General features: G+C 53.2%; 1 protein-coding gene across 1 annotated transcript; it reads left to right on the top strand.

The window, feature by feature from the left end:
• The first annotated feature begins 2,774 nt into the window (after nt 1-2,774).
• TMEM271 (transmembrane protein 271) lies at nt 2,775-4,927 on the top strand. The gene has a single exon (XM_025289559.3). The coding sequence runs from the start codon at nt 2,844-2,846 to the stop codon at nt 3,972-3,974; it is 1,131 nt and encodes a 376-aa protein (XP_025145344.1). The 5' UTR covers nt 2,775-2,843; the 3' UTR covers nt 3,975-4,927.
• Nucleotides 4,928-20,186: the final 15,259 nt, after the last annotated feature.

Here is a 20,186-nt window from a genome sequence, read left to right as displayed (position 1 = left end):
GCTCACTTGTCCATTCCACATGGCCAGGATGGGGCCTGATGGGGAGTCCTGATGGGGAGGGGGTGGGGACAAGCTGGACATGGACCCTGGTTGCACTGAGCCCCCAGTATGGTTGGGAAGACAGACATTTAGACCACTGGGAGATCCTGCCTGTTATGGGGAACTTTGGCCAGGAGCTGAGGGGCAGGGAGGCAGTGGGGTGCAGGGAGGCAGGGGTGCAGGGAGGTGGGGACCAGGGAGGTGGGCAGAGTCTGGGTTTGGGATGGAACACCTCTGTGAGGAGAGCAGAGCCACCTGCCTCAGGGTTCGTTGCCAGGACTAAACGGGAAAGTCTTTGGGAGCACTCTTTTCACTGTTCAAAGGACAGTGGGCACCCAACAGAAGAGAGGGCAATTAAGGGAGCTGAAGCTAAGGTCTAAGAAAGGAGACAGCAGAAGCTAGGTGAGGATGTGGCCCGGGGAACATAAAGCAGAAACGGGAACAGCATATGCCAAGGGCTTGCTTTGGTAAGAGGCACCACTCATTTAAGGAATGGTGGTCAGGGGTCGAGTGAAGTGCTGGCAGAAGCAGGCTCTGGAGGAGAGAGGAGGCCAGATCCTGGAAAAATCCTAAACCACTAGCCAGCCTGGGTCCTCGGACTTGAGAGGCTGCTGCACGGCAGCCCGCAGCGTGCGCAGGCCGACTCAGGCCTCCATCCAGGCCGGGCTCAGAACCAGCCAAGGCAGCTCACTTCCTCCAGCAAAGCCTCATCAATCTGGCTGCCGCAGCACAGCGTAGGGAATGGAGAAGCTGCTCCATCCTCCACGGAGGTGGCTGCAAACCTCGTCTCCCTGGAAACAGAAATAATCATTGGAAGTCAGCTCATGGCAACTCCGCTCACACGCGTGGGTGCCACGATTATTATACAAGCTGATTTACACACTGTCCTTTAAAACCTATACCCCATAAATGTGAAAGAAAGCTCACTATCCCTACTTTTCTGGCAAGTCGTCCTGCATGAGGAGAGGACTGAACGAGAAGGTTCAGCTGACGCTCTAAAATCTGCACTCCCTGCTAAAAATACAGCGAAACCTGCTCCTTCTCCGCGCAGCCACCGCCGTTCACGTCCGTCCCACGCAACTGTCCAGAGAGACGCACGAAAGGCCTTCGCATATATTCACTGGGCAGATGGTTTCCATGAAACGTGGGCGAGGGTCCCCTTGCGCGGGCTGCCTGGCGAATGCGGATGAGGCTTCCTCCAGACGGGAGGGCCCCCTGGGGGCTGGTGCCCCTGCTCACCGGCCACCGCAGGACATTGTGTGGGAAAGGGCCCGACGCTGTGAGCTCTGGGGGAGCCTCCACGGGCCAGAACTTGCCGAGCGGGCGGCAGGAACGGGGGTGTGTTCTCAAAGCACCCCTGCATCTCCCCCGGCCCCTCCTCCCGCATCGCGTTCCCTAGCTGCTGCGCCGCCCGCTTCCCCGGGATCCAGTGCGAAGTTATTTAACGCTGTAATTAGCCGGCAGGGTGAGTCATCGGTCCCCGGGCCTCGCTGCAGAAGCGGCAGAGCCGGTGTGGAAAGAACCGAGGGCGCTCGGCGCGGTGGGACCTCAGAGGGCTTGCCGGAGACGCGTTCCCAGGCCTCGTTTCAGCAGGCTGGGTGCCCGAGAGGCCCGGGCAAGGCCATCTCCACGCTGTGCTCGGCCCCACGCCTTCCTCTCCCACCGAGAGCGCCGCGTCGGTCGGAAGGAGGCGATTTACCCTCCCCCACGCGGCACCCCCCCTCCCCCCCGCAGTCTCCCGCGTTGCTCTCAGGCCGTGAGCCGCCTTCCGATGAATTAACTCACTCGCACCCGCATCTGCGGGGAAGTCCCGCATGATCCCTGAGAATCCCTGAGGGCTCGGACGAGACTCCTCCAGGGCTCCCCGAGGCCTCACCCGCCCCCGCCCCCGCACTGGGCCCCGCGCTCCCCGGCGGCGCCCGAGGGTCCCGGCACCCGAGCGCCTCCTCCGAGCCCTCCCCTCCACCCCGCAGCCGGACTCCCGCCCTCCTCCCGCGAGTAGCCGGCTCACCCCTGCCCGGGCTCCTCTCTTGCCTTCCGTCCCGCCCGCCACCCCCCGCACGCAAACCCCTGCTCCGGGGTCTTCTTTCTTCCCTTCTTCCCGGACTCGCCCCTCCCCGCCCACACTCAGGCGTTCCCCGTAGCCCTCAGCTCGAGGGTCCTCTGTTCCCGCACTCCAAGCCAACTTCCTCAGGCTTCCTGATCTCTGACAGGCGGGGGGCGAGGAGTGAGACCCCAGCCCTGTGGCCTGCGGAGCGCCCCCGCGGGGGCCCGAGAGGTGGGAGGCGCTGGGGTGGGGCCTGGGGGCGTCAGGGGCGGGCGCCCAGGGGTGGGGAGCGGCGTGCCCAGAGAGGCCGGGGCGCTACTCGGGGGAAAAAGGCGGAGAGACGCGGCGCGGGGGGCTTCTCCTTGCGGGGGTGTCCGAGGGGTGTCCTAGGGGCGACGCGGGTTGGGGGGGGCGGGGGAGGGCGGTGCCTGGGCCGGGCGCGCAGGGCCGCGGGCGGTGGGGGGAGCTGAGCGTCCTGGGAGGGGCGCCGCGGGCTGGGGAGGGGGCGCGCGCGCCCTGCGGTCCTCCGCGCCGCATCGGTTCCCTGCGCGGGGCCGCGGCGGCGGCGGCGGGAGGTGGAGGATGCGGGCTCCGACTGCGGCGGCGGCGGCGGCGGCGGCGCGGGCCCGGGAGGACGCGGGAGGATGAGGAGGAGGCCGGCGGTCCGGCCGCGCGGCGCCGGGAGGAGGCGCAGGCGGCGGGGGCGGCGGCGGGCGGCGGCGGGCGCGCGGGGTGCGGGCCGGCTCGGGCGCGGAGGATGAAGTGGAGCGTCCGCGGGGCCTGCGCCGCGCTCTCCTCCTGCCTCCTGCTCGCCTGCGCGCTCAGCGCCGCCGCCGTCGGCCTCAAGTGCTTCTCGCTGGGCTCGGAGCTGCGCGGGGAGCCGTTCCGGCTGGGGGCGGCCGCCGGCGCCTTCTATTCGGGGCTGCTGCTGGCCGCCGGCCTCTCGCTGCTCGGCGCCGCCCTGCTCTGCTGCGGGCCCCGGGACGCGCCCCTCGCGGGGCCGGGCCCGGGCCCGGGGCTAGGGGTCGCCGCCGGCTCCGCGGGGGCTGCGGAGGCCGCGCCGGGCGACCCGGGGGGCGCCGCCGGGCCCTCGGGGCCGGTGAGCAGCCAGAACCTGCTCCTGCTCGGCGTCCTCGTCTTCATGCTCGGGGTCCTCAGCGCCTTCGCGGGCGCCGTGATCGACGGCGACACCGTGTCCCTGGTGGAGCGCAAGTATTCCCACTACTGCCTGCCGCCGCGCGCGCCGGCCGCGGCCCCCGGCCCGGCCCCGGGCCCTGCAGCCGCCGGCCCCGGCCCGGCACCCGGCGCGCCGCGCACCCGCGGCACCCTGGACAGCGCCACCTCCGCCAAGTGCCGCCAGCTGAAGGACTACCAGCGCGGCCTGGTGCTCTCCACCGTCTTCAACTCGCTCGAGTGCCTCCTGGGCCTGCTCAGTCTCCTGCTGGTCAAGAACTACAAGTCGTCGCAGGCCCGGCGAGGCCGGCGCGGCCGGCGGAAGGGAGGACGGGCCCTGGCGCGGCCCCGCGGCGGCCCGGGGCTCCGCGCGCAGCCGCCCGCCTCCCGGTCGCGGCGGGGCCGGCGGGGCCGGCGGGGGCGGAGGCTGCAGCCGCGGCCCAGCGAGGCTTCCATCCTGTCTCCGGAGGAGTCGGACTTCGCCGCCCCGGGGGACTGCGAGGGCTTCGCGACGCACCACGCGGTCTCCTACATCAACGTGGGCGTCTTCCACGCGTTTGACGAGGCGGGCGTGGAGGTGTGCTGCGGGGGGCACCCGTCTGTGGAGCTGCCGGGGTACGCGCCCTCGGACCCCGACCTCAACGCCTCCTACCCCTACTGCTGCCGCCCGCCCTGCGAGGCGGCGCGCCCCTGGGAGCCGGGCCGGGCCTGCTGAGCCCCTGGGCCTGTGCGGACGGCCGTGCCCGTCTCCCTGCCCTGCCGCGGCGGCGAGGGAGGTGGGGGGCTGGCGGGGCGCAAAGCCAAGCCTCTCCGTGGCGCCGCAGCTTCAGGGCGGTCTGGCCCAGCGCCTCTGGGGCTCCCCGCCGCGAGACTGGTCCTCCAGTACTATTATTTCTGTGTTTGGGAGGTTTCTCTTCTTTTCTGTGTCTGCTCGTATCCGGACTCCATTTTAAAGTTTACAATAAATGTTTTGGGGTTGGCTCGCCCCCACCGCACTTCTCTTTGGCAAGTCCGTTCCCTGGGCGCCCCCGAGGCCCAGGCCCGGGTGAAAGCTCACCCAGCGAGCGGGAAGAACGCTGACTGAGAGGACAGAAAGACGGAGCGGCTGATACTGTCGGAATGGAAGACGTGAAGAAGCACCCACAGCAACACTTTGTACACGGATGTGCCTGCTTTTGTTGATAACTTTCTTACTGTAAAGCTCTCCATAAACAGTGAAAATGTTTGGTACATTTATTGCGATTTAAAATTGGTGAGTTCCTTTATTAAATTAATTGCTATGTTATTGGAGATATTCATCAAATTGGGGTTAGAGAATGTCAACACACAAATCAATTTTGGGGGAAAATGATTGAATTTGGTTGACAGATATGAGTTTGAACAGTTGTATTATGCTAGATGGTTGGCTAAGTCCAACCTCTTTCTGAGGCTAAATTTCTGTCTGTATATCAGGTCCCATACATTTCTTTTTCTGGAAACTGGAGATTGGGTTTTTATGGTAAAACTGAGCTTATTTTGGTTAATACATATGAACAATCCAATCCTATTTTGGAAATCACAGTCATAGTTTTTCTGGCAAAGATTATTATCCTGTTGGTTAATTCAGTAATCTGGTAATTTTGGATATTATAGCATTTCATTTGAAATATACCCCTTAAATAGCCTTAATTGATGTGAAGATCATACTTTTAAATCATTAGGATAAACTTGTGTGTGCCTATTTAAACACAACGTGAAACGTGTTCCGAACAGTGGTGAAATGTGTTTCTGCCCAGTCCTGTGGTTCTGACTGGGATCCAGGTAGGCTCTGGATCTTGGGGAAAGGTGATCCAGCAACCGTGTGCTGGAATTGTGGCGCCAGGCAGGTGTGCTGCTAATTCTGAACATGCTGTAAGCAGAGTCCCACTTTGGCCCAAATGGTGTGACCGTCCTGCAAAAGGAGTTGAGGATTCACCCTGTGCTCTGCTAGGGTGAGCACAGCACAGGACACTTGAAGTGAGAAAAGCTAAGGAAATAATGTGTAATCTCTCTAAAGTGTATAGGGGTCCACTTCTAATTGTGGAAAAACAGGCAGACTTGGTGTTGGAGATGTGGTTTCCAGGTGTGGGCTCTGGGATGAGACCAGCTGCCCTGCCCAAGGCCAGAGTTCCTCTGTACCCCAGGTGACCGAGTCCAGCATCTAACCATGACCGGCAGGGCTGCCCAGCTGCAGCAGAGGCTGCTAGAGAGGAGAGGCCCGCTATCCACGCAGAGAAGTGGAGACCTGCCACCATTCAGTGGAGGTGGCAAAGCTGTTATGCTGATGCTGGGACAATTACTTAGAGACTTGGGGATTCTGATCAAAGGGGCCTTGGGCAGTGACTTCTCCTTGTTATGTTGATGCCATCCAAGAAAAAAGAATCATTCCGGGCCAATCTCCCAGGTCCTCATACCCAGACCTCTTCACATAGTGGTCCATACTAGGCCTTGAGATTCAGCCAGGCTGAGGGCTCAGCCCAACTAGTTCCCCTGATGGTCCTTATCACCTGACCCCCCGCCCCGGCCCCCACACCACCAGCCCACTGGCCATCAACCTAAGCAGAAAAAGTGATAAGTGGCAGCAAAAGAGACTTTTGAAAAGCTTTTCCCCATCTACCTAGATCAAATCAATAAGGCAGGGCTGCTCGCCACTCATGGAGCACAGACCTCAGGGGCAGCTGCAAGGCTGAGTTCCCAGAACCACATGAGGAGGCAGCCAAGCCAGGGTGTGCCCAGTGAGTGGGCACAAGGTGAGCTCTTGCGGAAGGCTGCTGGGCAGGGAACACTGGAACGGAGCAAACTCTTGAACAGCGTGGACATCTGATGTCAGACCTTCCTGTATCCTTCCGGTTTCCTGAGGTTCTGTCTTACACGATTTGTCTTTCAAACATGCAGGCAAAATCAATGACCTCTCTCAAGTTTCAGACTTTCATTGGGATGGGACAGAAGGCAGAATGGGATGGGGCAACTGAGGGCATCTGGGGGTACAGACAGTGGCTTCCCCCTGTCAAATGTACATGTGACCAAGAAGCTAGATGAGATTTTTAAAGATGTGTTTCTAACTCCAGAATATGGTTAAGTCCGCTTTATAGAGGCTGATATAATGATATGGGATCCCAGGGCTTTATTTTTGAAAGTTTGCTAAAGAAATAAAATCTTCAATATCCCTTCACTCAAATTGTTCTGAAGACTAGCACTCAGGGAGGCAGTGGAGACTCACCACCTCGCTTCCTTCTAATGGCTTGTGATGGCTCCAGAGCCCTGGGAGTTAGCCAGCTCACTCATGCTTTTTCTCCTTTTTGAAAATTTATATTAGTTGTTTAGAATTGATTCTTATGCTCCTTGGAAAATAATGCCAGCTCTTGGAGCGTTCTTGAAATATGGGTCTTATTCTACTTTTCAGAATAATAATAAACTCTTGGTCTGGTGGAGGCCAAACCAAGAGTTTATATCATGGTGAAATACCAAAATTAAATAAACACATTTTTGTGTTTTTACTTTGTTTAATGCTCTTTGTAAGTTATTTTAGACATAAAGTTTGTTTACATTTAAAAGAATGACTTAATTAACAACACATGACACAGTCACCAGACAAACCTGTTTTCTTAATGTTGATGAACAAGTGCTCCTAGGGTGCCAGGGCTCACATGCCTTCCTCAGGCAGAGGAGGTGCTCCTGGCCACACAAATCTCGACTTCAAAACTGAATTTTTGACTGATATAATTAAGCAATAATTTCATTTAAAAAGTTAGTAAATGATGCTTGTGGTGAAGATCAAACTGCTGGTTATCAATGTTTTTACTCTTGGTTAGTGTCATGATGCCATACAGGTGGGAACCTCAAATATGTGCAAATGCACACACATGCACATACGTGTACATGCATACATGTGCATGCAGTGTACACAAAACCACACGTGCACATGTGTGCATATGCGTGGGTATGAGTATATGCACATACATATGATTGTACATGCAGGAATACATTTGTGACAGATGCATGCACATATGATCATGTGCACACATTACATGAGTGTGCCAGCACATAGGAATGCACACAAATGAACACATGCATCTGTGCACACATATACCTGTGTTTACACTCCCAGACATAACGTTTGCAGGCACATGCACCAGTGCATGAACACACACACACACACACACACACACACACACACACACACACACACACTGACTCCTGGTGTCTGAGGGCCAGGCCAGTGGCCTGCCTGGGACACCAGGAGCTCTAGGTGCCATGTGTCAGTGGAGTGGCCTGGCTGTGGGCTGGTACGCCTGGCTGAGGCATCGTGGAGCATGCTCGTGGGGAGCACTCCTTGGAGGATTTTGTGGGTGCTGAGCTGCATGTCAGCCTGCACACCCTGTCATATCCGGGTGGGATACGCTGGTGGGATGGCTCCTCACCAAGATGCCAGCACAGCACAGCCAGCCACACCAGGGCAGCGTTGAGGTTGGGGCCAGCGTTGGTGGGAGTGCGCAGGTCAAGTTCCCAGGCTCCAGGGCAGCAGTGTTGCAGAGACCTCTGAGTGACCTCCAGGGAGCCCTGCTCTGGGCACAGGCCCCTTGCAAGCTCTCAATGTTATTGCCTCAAAGCACCATTTTCTCACCAAAATATGAATGAAAATAAATAAGAGACTCTAAGCAAAATGAATTCTGGCACATAAATAAGTAGAAATTATATACCTGTGAACTTCTTTTTATAGGAGAGGGAGCCAGCAGCCTAATGTTAGGTGGTTCATTTTCTGGATGATATGATATCTTTGTTTAATTTGCCACTTTTCAGCACAGTAATTACAGGAAAAAACTCACCAAAATGGAAAATAAAAATCTAACTTTGAAAAGTAGTGCCCATACATCCTTACACCCCCAGTTTGAATTCTAAGGACTTCCTGGGGATGGTGGGAGAAAGCCTGGGGGTTCCTGTCACTGTTTTTAATGGTTTTCTCAAAATCTCCACATCTGGAGGGTCATCCTCACACAGGTGAGTTTCCTCTAGAGAAGTTCTGTCTCTGCCTTTTCATCTACCATCGCTCCTCTGCAGAATGCCAACAGAAATCCTGTTCCTTTTGAATTGATGAAGTCTGTGTTAGAGCAAAACACTTTCCACACAACGGTCACTTCCTCTCTGTCTCTGGGTGACTCTGGTCCTGGTCCAGCAGACTGTGTGGTCAAGCCACCTGGGCTACATCAAGGGCAGGAGCGCCAAACAGGCCAGTCAGGGATGGAGGCCACTGTGGCCCTTCCCTGTGCCACCTGTGGCTGCAGGAGGGGGCCCTTCTCCCGACACCCAGGCCCAGCTTTGACCTGTGCACCTGCTGTGTGCTCACACTATTCCTACAACACCGGCCTGGGTCCTTTATCAGCTCCACTTCTGATAAAACTTTCTTCTAAAACATGTGTCGGATTGTTGTCCTTCCCAGGAACTTTCAAGAACTACCTTTTCTGAAGAAAAAGTAAAACCTCATGGACCTGACCCAGTCTGACCTTTCAGCCTTCTCTGTGGGACACAGGGGGCTCTTGTCTGGGGCCCAGAGAATAAGTAGGTGTGGAGACTGAAGCTGGTGTGCACCATGGACATGTCAGGAGGAGGGTGTACAGTGGGGAGGCAAACCCACGGGTGTCGCTGAGCAGGGAAGATGATATGGAGTACCAGGATGTAGGCCAGGAACATTTCAGAGGCCTGGACCATCTCAGAGGCCTGAACCATCTCAGGGGCCTGGATCATCTCAGGGGCTGGGACCATCTCATGGACCTGGACCATCTCAGGGGCCTGGACCATCTCAGTGACCTGGACCATCTCAGAGTCTGGAACCATCTCAGAGGCTTGGACCATCTCAGGAGCATGGACCATCTCAGAGGCCTGGACCATCTCAGAGGCCTTGACTACCTCAGGGGCCTGGATCATCTCAGGGGCTGGGACCATCTCATGGACCTGGACCATCTCAGGGTCTGGATCAATTCAGGGCCCTGGACCATCTCAGGGCATAGACCATTCCAGGTGCCTGGACCATCTCAGAGGATGGGACCATCTCAGGGGTGTGGACCACCTAAGTAACCTGGACCATCTCAGGGCCTCGACCATTTCAGGGACCTGGGCCATCTCAGGGAACCGGACAATCTCAGGGGATGGGACCATCTCAGAGGCCTGGACCGTCTCAGGGGCCTGGACCATCTCAGAGGTCAGGACCATCTCAGAGGCCTGGACCATCTCAGAGGCCAGGACTATCTCAGGGGCATGGATCATCTCAGGGACCAGGACCATCTCAGGGACCTAGACCATCTCGGTGACCTGAAGCATCTCAGGGACCTGGACCATCTCAGGGGCCTGGACCATCTCAGGGCCTGGACAATCTCAGGGACATGGACCATCTCAGGGCATGTAACATCTCAGGGGCCTGGACCATCTCAGAGGCTGGGACTGTCTCAGGGAATGGACCATCTCGGTGACCTGGATCATCTCAGGGGCTGGGACCATCTCATGGACCTGGAGCATCTCAGGGGCCTGGACCATCTCAGGGGCCTGGACCATCTCAGAGTCTGGAACCATCTCAGAGGCTTGGACCATCTCAGGAGCATGGACCATCTCAGAGGCCTGGACCCTCTCAGAGGCCTGTACCATCTCAGGGGCCTGGACCATCTCAGGGATCTGGACCATCTCAGGGATCTGGACCATCTCGGTGACCTGGACCATCTCGGTGACCTGGACCATCTCAGGGGCCAGGACATCTCAGGGACCTGGACCATCTTAGTGACCTGGACCAACTCAGGGTTTGGACCATCTCAGGGCATGGACCATCTTGGTGACCTGGACCATCTCGGGGACCTGGACCATCTCAGGGGGCTGGACCCTCTCAGAGGCCTGGACCATCTCAGGGGCCTGGACCATCTCAGAGACCTGGACCATCGCAGGGATCTGGGCCATCTCGGTGACCTGGATGATTTCAGGGACCTAGACCATCTCAGGGGCCAGGACATCTCAGGGACCTGGACCATCTCAGTGACCTGGACCAACTCAGGGTTTGGACCATCTCAGGGGCCTGGACCATCTCAGGGCATGGACCATCTTGGTGACCTGGACCATCTCAGGGACCTGCACCATCTCAGGGGGCTGGACCATCTCAGGGACCTGGACCATCTCAGGGGCCTGGACCATCTCAGGGACCTGGACCATCTCAGGGGCCTGGACCATCTCAGGGACCTGGACATCTCAGGGCCTGGACCATCTCAGGGGCACGAACCATCTCAGGGCGTGGACCAATCAAGGGCATGGACCATCTCAGAGGCTGGGACCATCTCAGGGGCCTGGACCATCTCAGGCAGTGGACCATTTCAGGGGCCTGGACCATCTCAGGGATCTGGACCATCTCAGGGACCTGAACCATCGCAGGGTCTGGACCATCAGGCGCCTGGACCATCTCAGAGGCCTGGACCATCACGGTGACCTGGACCATCTCAGGGGCCTGGACCACCTCAGAGGCCTGGACCATCTCAGAGTTCAGGACCATCTCAGAGGCCGGGACCATCTAGGGCACCTGGACCATCTCAGGGGCCTGGACCATCTTGGTGACCTGGACTATCCCAGGGGCCTGGACCATCTCAGAGGCTGGGACCATCTCAGAGGCCAGGACCACCTCAGGAGCCTGGACCATCTCAGGACCTGAACCATCTCAGGACCTGAACCATCTCAGGGGCCTGGACCATCTCAGAGGCTGGGAACATCTCAGAGGCTGGGAGCATGTCAGGTGTGTGGACCATCTCAGTGACCTGGACCATCTCAGAGTCTGGAACCATCTCAGAGGCTGGGACCATCTCAGGAGCATGGAGCATCTCAGGGGCCTGGACCATCTCAGGGGCCTGGATCATCTCAGGGACCTGGACCATCTCAGGGGCCTGGACCATCTCAGGGTCTCGACCATACAGGGGCCTTGACCATCTCAGAGGCTGGGACCATCTCAGAGGCTGGGAACATCTCAGGGGCTGGGACCATCTCAGGTTCTGGGACCATCTCAGGATCCTGGGCCATCTCAGGACCTGGACCATCTAGGGACCTTGACTATCTCAGAGGCCTGGACCATCTCAGGGGCCTGGATCATATCAGGGACTTGGACCATCTCAGGGACCTGGACCATCTCAGGCGCCTGGACCATCTCAGGGGGTGGACCATATCAAGGTGTGGAGCATCTCAGGGGCCTGGACCATCTCAGAGGCTGGGACCATCTCAGAGTCTGGAACCATCTCAGAGGCTGGGACCATCTCAGGATCATGGACCATCTCAGGGACCTGGACCATTGCAGGGATCTGGACCATCTTGGTGACCTGGACCATCTCAGGGGTATGGACCATCTCAGGGCATGGAGCATCTCAGGGGCTAGGACCATCTCAGTGGCTGGGACCACATCCGGGACCTGGCCCATCTCAGGGCCCCGGAACATCTCAGGGACCTGGACTATCTCAGGGCCTGGACCATCTCAGGGGTATGGACCATCTCAGGGCATGGAGCATCTCAGGGGCCAGGACCATCTCAGATGCTGGGACCAAATCAGGGACCTGGACCATCTCAGTGACCTGGACCATCTCAGGGCCTGGACCATTCAGGGGCATGGACAATCTCATGGCATGGACCATCTCAGGGGCTGGGACAATCTCAGAGGCCTGGACCATCTCAGGGGCCTGGACTATCTCAGGGCATCGACCATCTCAGAGGCCTGGACCATCTCAGAGCCCGGGATCATCTCAGAGGCCTGGACCATCTCAGGGACCTGTACTATCTCAGGCGCCTGGACCATCTCAGGGGGTGGACCATATCAAGGCGTGGAGCATCTCAGGGGCCTGGACCATCTCAGTGGACGGGACCATCTCAGAGTCTGGAACCATCTCAGAGGCTGGGACCATCTCAGGATCATGGACCATCTCAGAGGCCTGGACCATCTCAGGGGCCTTGACCATCTCAGGGACCTGGACCATTGCAGGGACCTGGACCATCTCAGTGACCTGGACCATCTTGGTGACCTGGACCATCTCAGGGGCCTGTATTATCTCAGGGACCTGGACCATCTAATTGACCTGGACATTGTAGGAGCTTGTCTTAGTTTCCTGGACTGCTGTCACACTTCATGGATCAAAACAACAAATATATATTATCTCACAGTCTGGAGGCCAGAAGTCTAAGGTCAGGTAGTTGGCAGGGTTGGCTCCTTCTTGAAGCCCTAAAGAACTCATTCTCTTCCTCCCTCTAGGCTCTGGGAGCCAGCAGTACCAGGCATACCTGGCCCATGGACATACATACCACGTTATACCTGATCCCACTTTTGGTGTCCTCCGGCTCTCTCTGTGTGCCCTCTCTGCTTCTTATAAGGACTTTGTTGGCTTTTGGTCCCTCTCTAGTCCAGAGTGATCTGTAAAGACCCTATTTGCAGATAAGGTCATGTTCTAGGTGAATAAGAATTTGGGGGACTGCATTGAACACTTTTGAACCTGGTACAGAACTCTGGTGCGTGGTCTGTGCCCTCCTTCCTGCCTGGGGCCAGCTGCTGAGGATACCCGGGGAGGGCACCCCTTCTCTGAGCCAGGGCGCAGGGGTGAAGCTGGTGGTGCCCTTGCCATCTGTCAGATGAACATTAAAAAAAAGCTGAAACAGTGAGATTAATCACCCAAAGGGGGAAAATTTCTGAACATTCGGCATATTTGCAAACGTTTGCATATAAGAGCGCCAGTGACTGTGTTATTTCATAAATCCCGCCTGGCACGTTACTTCCTCTTCTCAGCAGCTTGGGGAGGTGGGGGTAGGTGTGGCCTCTGTGTCAGAGGCTAGAGTTCCGCTGGAGACTCCACTCTCATCCAGTGAAAGGCCCAAGACTATGTTCTCTCAAGGGGTCTCTCTGCCTGGGGCAGCGTAGACTCAGCAGTGGCCTCAACTTTGCTCATTTTAAGGACTTTTTCTCCACCTGCTCCTTCTCCTCCCAGCCTTGGCTCACACAGTCCCCTCAACACCTGTGTCCATCCCTGGACCCTCACCCCCATCTCGTGTCCTGGCCCTGCTGGGACATCATCTTTGCTGGGAGCCTCTTCCAAGTGCACCTGCAGGGCCGTCTGAACCATCGGCCTTGGAGGCAGTGCCCCCTGCTCCCGTGCAGCGGGCTAGCCCCAGGAGCCCCTTCTGCCTTTGAGCGTAGCTCAGGTTATTTTTCCTTAAATGCAAGACTTCAGTTCTCCTTCGTCTACCACCGTGGAGCCGCCCAGAGCTGTAAGCTCTGCCACCTCCTGCCTTCTTCACCTCTTGCCATCACCAACCCTTCCTGGAGGCAGAGAAAAGCTCCAGGAGTTTCCTGAAACCCCACCCTCACCTGAGCAACCAATTAGCCTTGCCCAAGCCCACACCAGCCTGAATCCTATGCCCACCACCATCTCTGTCAGTGTGGTGTCATCTGACCAATGGCTAGTTTGTGTTGCGAGCTCTTTATGGGCCAGGCCCTGTGTGACAAGCACTTTAAGATTGCTGCCTCCCTTAATCCTGGAAACAGCACTTCAAAGGTAGGAAAACCTAAGCTTAGGGAATGGGCTGTGTGCCTGGGATGGAGCTGGTGTGAGAACAGGGGTCTGAACTCAGTTCTTCACTGTGCCTGGACCCCTTGCCTTGTTCTAGCCACAAGTGGGACCAAGGCTCTTTTTTCAAGTGGCATTTGTAGGAGTTTTGTGAGCCCAGGTTTGGCAATGTAGCAACCTCCAGCTCTCTGCAGACCTCTGTGCTTTCAGCAAACAGCCTGCTCACTGCCCTCCTCAGGGTCCCTTAGGACCCTAAACTCAGACTTTTGCCAAAACTCAGCCTCTTCTTGTTCTTCATTGAAGGGCCCCGCCCCTATGCCGGTCACCAGGGCTGTCAATTCAGCCTATGCTAATTCATCTCTGTGTTCATTCAGTGGCCACCCCGGGGACTGGATGTCGGGAATTTCAGAGGGTGCCCCATGCTCCATCCTGTCACTTGCCCTGATGCAAACGCAAGTGCCACTCTTGGGAGACGGGAGGGTAAAGAGATTTTTGTATATCTTTTCCATACTAAGTGCAGAAATCTGGTTGTATATTATACATAAGGCACATCTCAAAGTAGACCGGCCGCCATTCAAAGACTTGATAGCTGCGGTGGTGAGTTGCTGCAGACTGGTCTAACTTAGTGTCATGGCAGTCCAAGCTCAGGTTGGAAAAGAGTTTACAGACACAGAGCATTTAAGAAAGGACTGAGTTTATTGAGAGCAGACAGCAGAGACAATGAGGGCCCTGAGAGCACAGCAGCCGACCTCCTGACAGGCCAGGGAGAGCTGATGCTTTTCATGGGTTGTGAAGTGAAAGGTGCTCAGTCGTGTCTGACTCTTTGCGACCCCATGGACTCTACAGTCCATGGAATTCTCCAGGCCAGAATACTGGAGTGGGTAGCCTTTCCCTTCTCTAGGGGGTCTTTCCAACCCAGGGATGGAAGCCAGGTCTCCCGCCTCACAGGCGAATTCTTTACTAGCTGAGCCACAAGGAAAGCCCAAGAATACTGGAGTGGGTAGCCTAGCCCTTCTCCAGTGGATCTTCCTGACCCAGGAATCGAACTGGGGTCTCCTCCATTGCAGTCAGATTCTTTACCAACGGAGTTATGAGGGAAGCCCTTTTCATGGGTTAGTAGCCAATTTTTATTGCCTCAAGACAAAAAAAAAATTCCTGCTGGAAGGGTGGCATTAAGTGATGGGTTAGGGCATTATATGGTGACTACTGGATTGGGCCTCTTTGCCTATTTTGGAGTTAGGAAGCCTGTTAAGTGATGATCGAGGGTACTTTTGGCAATGGTTACAAAGGGTTTCAGTAAGTTCTGGAAATGGCCTTGGTTCTGGGCCCTGCTTCTGTGGCCTTGGTGCAAGGTGACACCCCCTCACCATCTGGGTTACCCTTACCTCTTGCTCGTCGTGGGTCACACCTGGAGTGCTTTTGTGCTTCCACAACAAAAGTATGTGTCTGTGCACATTATAGTGTTGCCTGCATGTTTTCTAAAAATTGAAATATCGTTGACTTACAACACTGTGTTAATTTCTGCTGTACAGCAAAGTGATTCCGTTATACATATTCTTTCTTTATATGCTTTTCCACTACGGTTTATCATAGGATATCGAATACACTTCCCTGTGTTCTACAGTAGGACCTTGTTGTTTCTTCATCCTATATATAGGAGTTTGAATCTGCTAATCTCAAACAGCCAGTCCATCCCTCCTCCACCCACGTGCCCCCACTCGGCAACCACAAGTCTGTTCTTTATGTCTGTGAGTCTATTTCTGTTTTGTAAGTAAGTTCATTTGTGTCATATTTTAGATTCCACATGTAAGTGATATCATATGGTATTTGTCTTTGTCTGACTTACCTCACTTAGCATGATAATCTCTAGTTTCATCCATGTTGCTGCAAATAACATCATTTCATTCTTTTTAAAAAAATGTCTGTTTTAAATATTTAAAATGTTGTGTTGGTTTCTGCTGTATAACAACTTGAATCAGCCATAATTTTATATATATATATATATATATATATATATATATATATATATCAGTTCAATTCAGTTGCTCAGTTGTGTCTGACTTAGTTGGTTGCAACCCCATGGACTGCAGCACGCCAGGCCTCCCTGTCCATCACCAACTCCTAGAGCTTGCTCAAACTCATGTCCATTGAGTCAGTGATGCCATCCAGCCATCTCATCCTCTGTCGTCCCCTTCTCCTCCCTCCTTCAATCTTTCCCAGCATCAGGGTCTTTTCCAATGAGTCAGCTCTTCACATCAGGTGGCCAAAGTATTGGAGCTTCAGCTTCAGCATCAGTCCTTCCAATGAATATTCAGGACTGATTTCTTTTACGATGGACTGGTTGGATCTCCTTGCAGTCCAAGGGACTCTCAAGAGTCTTCTCCAACACCACAGTTTAAAAGCATCAATTCTTTGGCACTCAGCTTTCTTTATAGTCCAACTCTCACATCCATACGTGACTACTGGAAAAACCATAGCCTTGACTAGATGGACCTTTGTTGTAATGTCTCTGCTTTTTAATATGCTGTCTAGGTTGGTCATAACTTTACTTCCAAGGAGCAAGCATCTTTTAATGTCATTGCTGCAATCACCATCTGCAGTGATTTTGGAGTCCCCCAAAATACAGTCAGCCACTGTTTCCACTGTTTCCCCATATATTTGCCATGAAGTGATGGGACCGGATGCCATCATCTTAGTTTTCTGAATGTTGAGCTTTAAGCCAACTTTTCACTCTCCACTTTCACTTTCATCAAGAGGCTCTTTAGTTCTTCTTCACTTTCTTTAGTTCTTCTTCACTTATGACATTTTGTCAAAAGGTGTCACCCTTATGACACTGCCATAAGGGTGGTGTCATCTGCATATCTGAAGTTGCTGATATTTCTTCCTGCAACCTTGATTCCAGCTTGTGCTTCATCCAGCCCAGTGTTTCTCATGATGTACTCTGCATATAAGTTAAATAAGCAGGGTGACAATATACAGTCTTGATATATTCCTTTTCCTATTTGGATCGTCTGTTGTTCCATGTCCAGTTCTAACTGTTGCTTCCTGACCTGCATATAGGCTTCTCAAGAGGCAGGTCAGGTGGTCTGGCATTCATTCCCATCTCTTTCAGAATTTTCCAAAGTTTATTGTGAGCCACACAGTCAAAGGCTTTGGCATAGTCAATAAAGCAGATGTTTTTCTGGAACTCTTGCTTTTTCGATGATCCAGTGGATGTTGGCAATTTGATCTCTGGTTCCTCTGCCTTTTCTAAAATCAGCTTGAACGTCTGGAAGTTCACGGTTTACATATTGCTGAAGACTGGCTTGGAGAATTACTTTACTAGTGTGTGAGATGAGTGCAATTGTGCACTAGTTTGAGCATTCTTTGGCATTGCCTTTCTTTGGGGCTGGAATGAAAGCTGACCTTTTCCAGTCCTGTGGCCACTGCTGAGTTTTCCAAATTTGCTGGCGTATTGAGTGCAGTGCTTTCACAGCATCATCTTTCAGGATTTGAAATAGCTCAACTGGAATTCCATCACTTCCACTAGCTTTGTTCATAGTGATGCTTCCTAAGGGCCACTTGACTTCACATCCCAGGATGTCTGGCTCTAGGTCAGTGATCACACCATCCTGATTATCTGGGTCATGAAGATCTGTTTTGTACAGCTCTTCTATGTATTCCTGCCACCCCTTCTTAATATCTTCTGCTTCTGTTTGGTACATGCCATTTCTGTCCTTTATTGAACTCATCTTTGCATGAAATGTTCCCTTGGTATCTCAAATTTTCTTGAAGAGATCTCTAGTCTTTCCCATTCTACTGTTTTCCTCTATTTCTTTGCACTGATCAATGAGGAAGGCTTTCTTATCTCTCCTTGCTATTCTTTGGAACTATGCATTCAAATGGGTATATCTTTCCTTTTCTCTTTTGCTTTTCACTTCTCTTCTTTTCACAGCTATTTGTAAGGCCTCCTGCGACAGCCATTTTGCTTTTTTGCATTTCTTTTTCTTGGGGATGGTCTTGCTTCCTGTCTCCTGTACAATGTCACGAACCTCTGTCCATTGTTCTTCAGGCACTCTGTCTACCAGATCTAATCCCTTGAGTCTATGTGTCACTTCCACTGTATAATCATAAGGGATTTCATTTAGGTCATACCTGAATGGTCTAGTGGTTTTCCCTACCTTCTTCAATTTAAGTCTGAATTTGGCAATCAGGAGTTCATGATCTGAGCCACAGTCAGCTCCTGGTCTTGTTTTTGCTGACTGTATACAGCTTCTCCATCTTTGGCTGCAAAGAATATAATCAGTCTGATTTCGGTGTTGACCATCTGGTGATGTCCATGTGTAGAGTCTTCTCTTGTGTTGTTGGAAGAGGGTGTTTGCTATGACCAGTGCATTCTCTTGGCAAAACCCTATTAGCCTTTGCCCTGCTTCATTCTGTACTCCAAGGCCAAATTTGCCTGTTACTCCAGGTGTTTCTTGACTTCCTACTTTTGCATTCCAGTCCCCTATAATGAAAAGGACATCTTTTTTGGGTGTTAGTTCTAAAAGGTCTTGTAGGTCTTCATAGAATCGTTCAGCTTCTTCAGCATTACTGGTTGGGACATAGCTTTGGATTATCATGATACTGAATGGTTTGTCATGGAAACGAAGAGATCATTCTGTCGTTTTTGAGACTGCATCTAAGTACTGCATTTTGGACTCTTGTTAACTATGATGGCTACTCCATTTCTTCTAACGGATTCTTGCTCACAGTAGTAGATATAATGGCTATCTGAGTTAAATTCACCCATTCAAGTCCATTTTAGTTTGCTGACTCCTAAAATGTCGACATTCAATCTTGCCATCTCTTGTTTGATCACTTCCAATTTGCCTTGATTCATGGACTTAACATTCCAGGTTCCTATGCAATATTGCTCTTTATAGCATCAGACCTTGCTTCCATCACCAGTCACATCCACAGCTGGGTGTTGTTTTTGCTTTGGCTCCATCTATTCATTCTTTTTGGAGTCATTTCTCCACTGATCTCCAGTAGCATATTGGGCACCTACTGACCTGAGGAGTTCATCTTTCAGTGTCCTATCTTTTTGCCTTTTCATACTGTTCTCAAGGCAAGAATGCTGAAGTTGTTTGCCATTCCCTTCTCCAGTGATATGTATCTCACCTCCCTGTTGAGTCTCCCTCCCCTCTCCCATCCCACGCCTCTAGGTCATCAGAGTGCCAGACTGGGCTCCCTGTGTTTTACAGCAACTTCTCACCAATGCTCATGATAGTGTATATATGTTGATGCCACTTTCTCCATTCGTCCCACTCTCTCCTTCCCCCACCGTGTCCACAAGTCCATCTCTATATTTGCATTTCCATTCCTTCCCTGCAAATAGGTTCACCAGTACTATTTTTCTAGATTCTGTATATATGCATTAATATACAATATTTGTTTTTATTTTTCTGACTTACTTCACTCTGTATAAGTCTTTAGGTTCTTTCCACCTCACTAGAATGGAGTCAAATTCATTTCTTTTTATGGCTGAGTAATATTCCATTGTGTATATGTGCCACATCCTCTTGATTCATTCATCTCTTGGTGGACATTCAGATTGCTTCCGTGTCTTGGCTATTGTGAACAGTGCTGCTACTAACATAGGGGTACACATTTTTAGCCTTACTCAATGGTCTCATACTGAGAAGAGTTGCTGGACCCAGTTCCAATGACTGCATGTGGAGGCTTCTCCTGACCAAGCAGCTCTCTGTGGCAGTATGGAATCCACGAATCCCACTCAGTCCTGATGCTATCAACCCAGAGATAGAATCAGATCCCAGCCTCCACTTTCGACAACACCAAACCCAGGGCCAGGTTGCTGCCCATGCCTCTGACTAACTGACTGTCCTCAGAGGCGTCCAAGAGCCTGTCCTCTGGCATCCCCCTAATTGGATAGAATAGCTGGCAGGGTTCAGGGAAACATGTTTACTCACTAGTTTAGTGACTTACTATGAAAGAAAATTAACGGATATGAATTAAGAAGCAGATGAACAGACAGGCAGGGCAAAGTCCTGAACAAAGGCCTTCTTTTTTTTTGTGGAGCTGAGGGCCCAGCACGCTGGCACATAGAACCTTCCTGGTTCCCTGACTTGGGAATTCTCAAAAAGGGTAAGAAAGCACTTTTTTTTTTTTTAATGGGAGGATTCATTATATAGTCATGATTGACTAAGTCACTGGTCAATAGTGATTGACTCACCAGGAATCAGGGGGCAGGCCTGAAAGTTCCAGCTCTCTAATAACCGGGCTGGTTCTCCTTGTAACAAGCCTCCATCCTGGTTGTTGTTCAGTTGCTCAGTCATGTCTGACTCTTGTAACCTCATGGATTGCAGCAC

This window comes from Bubalus bubalis, chromosome 7, assembly GCF_019923935.1.
Source record: "Bubalus bubalis isolate 160015118507 breed Murrah chromosome 7, NDDB_SH_1, whole genome shotgun sequence".
Taxonomy (NCBI): Eukaryota; Metazoa; Chordata; class Mammalia; order Artiodactyla; family Bovidae; genus Bubalus; species Bubalus bubalis.
The sequence above is the reverse complement of the archived record's forward strand: the minus strand, read 5'-3'. Positions and strand labels throughout refer to the sequence as shown.